Genomic DNA, 5,860 nt, shown 5'->3' on the forward strand with positions numbered 1-5,860 from the left:
GGTCTGCTTCGTAGCCGAAGGTCCTGTAAGAAGAAACACCTTCGGAAGATCAGCACGGAAATAACGCCGAAGCTACCTTACAGGGAACTTCGGCATAACGACATGTCTAAGACGAAGGGTTGCACCGACTTAAAGATGAAAAGACAGATTGACTCATGATAGTTTGTGTCATGATTGTAATCTTTTTGTAAAGGGTATAAATGTAATTTCACACAGGCTGCGCCCTGTGCCTATAAATAGATAACACTACCCCCGTACTGTAGACGCTGATTTGTACTCGCTCGTGCATCACACTTGTTCTTTCTCCTTCTGTTAAGCCGAAGGTACAAATGTAATTTTATATTATTTCTATTTATCCATGACAATATAATAAAAGATGAGTTAGTAATATTATATGATTATTCATATTGTTTCTTATATTTTACATGCTTCTTCTTTCATTATCATATACTGAGAAGGTATGTCTTTCATGACCTTCGTGTGAAGATCATTATATGCTAAGGGAAATAGTGCTTCAAAGGACGAAGAGCTTTTACCTTTAACATTTTGTATTGCCTTAATCTTAATTCATAGCATTTAAGAACAAGTCCCCAACAATTACGATACTTATTGATTATAAAAAGAATAAGCATATTGGAGATAAAAACCCGCGGGTAACCCGTGTGTACCCGCAAACCCAATGGGTTTGAGTTTGGGTAAAATTTCAAAATCGTCACATGTATAGGTTTTTTAATGAGTGAGGTTTGGGATAGCAAAATTCGGCGGGTTTGTACCCGTTGTCATCTCTACCCGAACCGAACCGTATAAAGACGGTCACGCACTGTATAAAGACGGTCGGATTGGACTCGTACCGGATTAAAAAACGTGCTTCAGCTGGGCTTTCGGGGTTACATCAATATTTCTCTTCCTCCACTTCCCATCCTGTTCGTGACTCGTGATTTCGCCGCCGGAAAGCCGAGGGAGAGGGAGCGAGATGGGGTTCGTCGGCGACACGATGGAGTCAATCCGCTCCATGCAGATCCGCCAATTGCTCACGCAGATCATCAGCCTCGGTGACGCTCTCTGCCGCACCCTCCTCTTCTTTCCCCCCTGCTTGTTTTTTTTTTCTCCTCGAGATCTTTGTAGTGCGTTTGGAGCCCTATAATTCTTGGGTTTGTGGTGAGGCCTTTGCCATGCGAGTCTACTACGATTTTAATTAGCGGGACAAGTCTTTTTTCCATTTCCAGTGGTTTTTGCCGTAAGATCGGTGGAGACTGCTCCTGATTCTTCATCTGGTTCTATGATCTGAACTCTTTAGCTACCCCCCTTAAGAATCATAAAAATGCGTAGATGAGAACAGTAGTCGAATTGGGTGTGACAGCTTTAGAGAACTGGATTTTGTTTTTTTTTCTTCTTCTCCTCTTTTATTATCTGGAGCGTTTATAATGATGCTTATGCACTGAAGAAGTGATTAAGTTTCTTGTGGGTTACTCTAGACTCCAGTTGTCGCTAATAGCAATTCAGGTTTGTACACTGGGACTTTCCTGCGGTTTGATATTTGACTGTTAATTTGCAACATGAGTCTCATGAGGAGGGTTTTAACTTTCGAATTTTTCTCTTTGCAGGTATGATTGTTACCTCTGCATTAATCATATGGAAGGGGTTGATAGTTTTCACAGGGAGCGAGTCACCAGTTGTAGTGGTTCTCTCTGGTAGCATGGAACCTGGATTTAAAAGGGTTTGTTTACTCCCTACATTGCTACATGCAAATTACCTTTGATGTTGTATGCTTTTTTATGATATTTATACGTTTGATGTTGACATCATCAACTGTTTAGCACAAAGGAACATTTCCATTTTTTATATGAATGCTTCTCACTTTGCTTTAAGTTTGTATACGTCGAATGTCAGCATAGTTTCATTGTTCTTATTACCAGATTTTTCCTTTTAAGTTAGTATACTTTACAAAAATATCACATTCCTGTCCCAGTTGTCACAAAATAACCACTTCTAGTGCCGATTTCATAAAACTACCAAAACTTTGGGTTCCCTTCTCACAAACTTGCAACATTGTGCCCTGAGAACCTGGACCCACTTGCCAGCATCACATAGTGCAGAAAAAAAGAATGGCCCCAATCTGTTGCAATATATGATGCTGTCCAGTGGGCTCAGGTGCTCAAAACATTTTTGGGGCAATACACTGTTCACAGAGTAAAGTTTGAAATAAGGAACGATATAGGGGATAGGCTAGGTAAGCTGCTGGAGATAGCCTTATAAGGGTACCTTAAGTGTTATAGTTTTGTGAAATGGGCACCAGAAATGGTAGCTTTTTGATGATTATGAGAACAATGTAGTAATTTTATGAAATTAACATTTTAAGATTTGTACCGTAACTTGTTGATAATCTTCTATGGTATGGTACATTTTATCTACTACCTCTATCCACAAAAGAATGCAATTCTAGGTGCATTCTTGGTTGACATCAATGTTTTTGAGTCAAGAAGTCGAGCCGAATTGTGCAGCTACTGACTAGTAGACGTCGAGACTAGGACAGACTAGTCGTGACTCGTCGAACATAAGTCGGTGATTGTATTTTTATAACTTTCTATATATGCTAAGACTAAAAACATGCTGGAACACTAAAAAACACCTTGTTTAGTATATTTTCATCCATCTTCTTCTACAATATATCATTAAATATTAAATATTAAATATAGTTGTGTAGGAAGTCTTCTATTGTTCTCTCTAGTTTCAAAGAACTTGTTTGGATTAAAAAACAAAGTTGCTCTATACAGATTGGTATGGTATTCATCTGACCGTCCCACCTCTTATCAACAATAGAAATTACTTCATCTGCTTGCCAAAATGCAACAGAGTGACAAACAACACGTGCATTCCTTACTTTAGTGTTCTTCAATTTGCTCTCACACCATTCATTACTAACAAAGAGAGCTTTCAACCCTTGTCTTTGTTTCGACATCTTAGCCAATGTAAGCAAGGATGTTGCAAACATAGTAGTCACATGACTCACAAGATCTCTATCATTTGTCTTGGCCCTCATCAAGTCATGAATCATTCCGTATCCATAGATAAATAAGGTAGAAAACTTGTTCATTAGCATCCTACCTACTAGGGTTGAGATGGCTGGGTGGGCTCATATTTTTATATCTGGGCCCAAATAAGTAGTCCGACTCAACTGCGTCGACTAGTCGTGACTAGTCGACGAGTCGAGCGTGACTAGTAGAGAAAGTCGAGTCGTTCAGATCGACTATCACCTCTGTACCGACTTCTTGACTAGTCGCCCGACTTTAAAACCTTGGTTAACATGCATAAAATTTGACCAAACATATAGGCGAAAATATTAATGTTTATGACATCAAATAAGTATAGTATGAGACTATCTCATGATAAATGTAATGACACTTATTTGATATTATAAATATTGATATATTTTTAGTTAGATATACTAAAGATACTTTAGCTTGATACTGTGCTAGAATTGCATTCTTTTGTGGTCGGAGGGAATACCACCTTTTCTAACTCCAGAGCTAGTTGTACGTACGCTTTTGAAGTGTCAGTATCTTTCACACTAATTGCCTTGTTTTCAGGGTGATATCCTGTTTTTGCATATGAGCAAAGATCCTATTCGCACAGGAGAAATAGTTGTTTTCAATATCGATGTGAGTCCTACTATTTGTCCATGAATTATTAGGTGAATCATGAATTGAGTTGTTTCCTCTATTAAATCTCACTGTAATGTTTGCTCGTACAGTTATCTATTTTCAGTAATGCTCATTTGGCTGCTATTTATGTAGGGCCGTGAAATTCCAATTGTCCACCGTGTAATTAAGGTGATATATTTTGAGCTCTTCACTTCAATTGATGTCATGTTAAACTTGATTTTAGATGTCTGCTCACTTTGAGTTTACTATTCTCTTTGTATAGGTCCATGAACGTCAGGACACTGCAGAAGTGGACATCCTCACCAAAGGTATATCACTTCCAGTTTGAGTAGCTATAACTTATTTCCATTTTTTTTCTTATTATACAACTACATGGTATTGTGTAATCCTGATACTAACCAACACTATGTTTATTACATACAGTGATTGTGATTGGAGTGTTGTCTTTGCCTTACAAACTCTGTTTCAGGTGACAATAATTTTGGGGATGACCGACTATTATATGCACATGGGCAGCTTTGGCTCCAGCAACATCACATTATGGGACGTGCTGTGGGGTGAGTTCATCTTATATAGCACACATCTGTCTTTTTGCCCACTGGGTTCAGCTGACCTTATGTTCTCCAATGACAACAGCTACCTTCCATATGTTGGCTGGATTACAATTATCATGACTGAGAAACCATTTATTAAGGTATGGTTATTCTCGTCTAAATATTAATTGGCTTATAATGAAACACTGACACAACAAGAGGCACACAAACCAATATCGAGTCTTAACTACAGCGACACAAACCCAATGAAGAGCATTGTCCCATTGGTCTGAGAATATTTCTGTCACTATGTGGATGAAACTCAACCAATCTTCTTGTTTGTGTAAATTAATGAGGCAATTGCACTGATTGTTTGTTTTCTAGATAATCTTGAGCATCCGGGAGTCCACAAATTGAACATTAATTAATGTAGTCAATACCATTGGAAGCTCAGCTGATCTATATGTTATCTTTGCTGCAGTACCTGCTGATTGGTGCACTGGGCTTGCTGGTCATAACGTCGAAAGATTAGAGTGTCAAACTTCGCGCAGTATAGATTTTGCTCTTATGGTGCAACATCAGAGGTTAGTGGCTTTGCTGCGTTAAGAGAAGCCGTTCTGTTGCACCATGGATCAAACGAGAATATTTGTTTATAGACTGTGAGAGCACCTGCCCACTAATTAGATAGTCGGTTCTCATCCAGCATCCATCTTTTGGTATTTTTAGCCTAGCTAATGAGTTGAACCAGTTCGTTGTTCTATTTGATGATCACTATTCATTGCAGCTTTCCAGGAAACCCCCTAGGCTAGCTATTTGCAATGAAAAAATCTGCGCACCAGGACAAATTTGGGATAGACGATTGTTGCTTTTGTTTCATCTTATTACAAACGGGCACACGTCAAGCCGGCAACAGGTTCCGGTAATGTGCTATGAACAAGCAATTAAAACGGAGATTGATAGGGTGTGTTTGGTTAGGTTTTTGGCTTTGGTTTCGGCTTGGACTTCTCTCCCCTAAAATCCAAAAGTCAAACAAAGGACTGGATTTAGGGAGCTGTTTTCTCTGAAAGTCATTTTTCTCACAATGTAAAACAGAAAGCATCTATAGACCTAATTTTAGCAGCTTTTGGATGGAACTATGAAAATATATATGGAAGAATTTTTAATAGATTTTAGTGGTTTTTATCAAATTTGTTAGCTTTTTAGCAGCTCACAGCATACATTTTTTCACATCTAATGTTATTTTTTTACGGCCAGTCTAACAAACAGACCATGTATAAACAGTAAGTATTGCTTCAAGAAGTTTAATTAGCTCTTTTATTATTTGAGAAATAAATTTAAAGTTTATTTGAGTATGTGTTTTAATTTTGAGACATGTTACTTTCAACTAAATACTAAATAAAAAAAATTCTAAGTTATGCATCATGCTGGTCTGCTGGAGTTATTGCTTGTGCATTTATATAAATTTACTAGACCAAACTCAGATTGGAATTTGAAATGCAAAATAGAACAGGAAATTGAAAAGACAAAAGAAAAAGAAAAAAAGAGATAAACAAAACCCCTCAGAACCGGCCCACTCTAACCTGCATTTATATAAATTTACTAGACCAAACTCAGATTGGAATTTAGAATTTGAAATGCAAAATAGAACAGGAAATTGAAAAGACA

General features: G+C 37.8%; 1 protein-coding gene across 2 annotated transcripts; it reads left to right on the top strand.

Annotated features, from left to right (window-relative positions):
• The first annotated feature begins 837 nt into the window (after positions 1–837).
• On the top strand, positions 838–5,512 carry LOC100191345 (uncharacterized). 2 transcript variants are annotated; one of them, XR_002263902.3, is made up of 9 exons: positions 838–1,052; positions 1,605–1,717; positions 3,588–3,659; positions 3,795–3,830; positions 3,925–3,970; positions 4,132–4,219; positions 4,299–4,356; positions 4,677–4,779; positions 4,980–5,512. XR_002263902.3 is itself a non-coding variant. In NM_001136779.1 (8 exons), exons 1-8 carry the CDS (start codon positions 974–976, stop codon positions 4,725–4,727), a joined length of 543 nt encoding a protein of 180 aa, NP_001130251.1. In that variant the 5' UTR covers positions 917–973; the 3' UTR covers positions 4,728–5,359. The 2 variants fall into 2 exon arrangements, 1 of the variants encoding a protein (NP_001130251.1); NM_001136779.1 differs by having other exon boundaries at positions 917–1,052; positions 4,677–5,359.
• The last annotated feature ends 348 nt before the right edge of the window (positions 5,513–5,860 follow it).

Source organism: Zea mays, chromosome 8, assembly GCF_902167145.1.
Source record: "Zea mays cultivar B73 chromosome 8, Zm-B73-REFERENCE-NAM-5.0, whole genome shotgun sequence".
Classification (NCBI taxonomy): Eukaryota; Viridiplantae; Streptophyta; class Magnoliopsida; order Poales; family Poaceae; genus Zea; species Zea mays.

Coding starts and splice junctions, on each gene's coding strand:
- LOC100191345 (NM_001136779.1), top strand. CDS start 974: ATGGGGTTCGTCGGCGACACGATGGAGTCAATCCGCTCCATGCAGATC. Junction 1,053..1,604: donor CACGCAGATCATCAGCCTCG/GTGACGCTCTCT, acceptor TTCTCTTTGCAG/GTATGATTGTTACCTCTGCA. Junction 1,718..3,587: donor TGGAACCTGGATTTAAAAGG/GTTTGTTTACTC, acceptor CCTTGTTTTCAG/GGTGATATCCTGTTTTTGCA.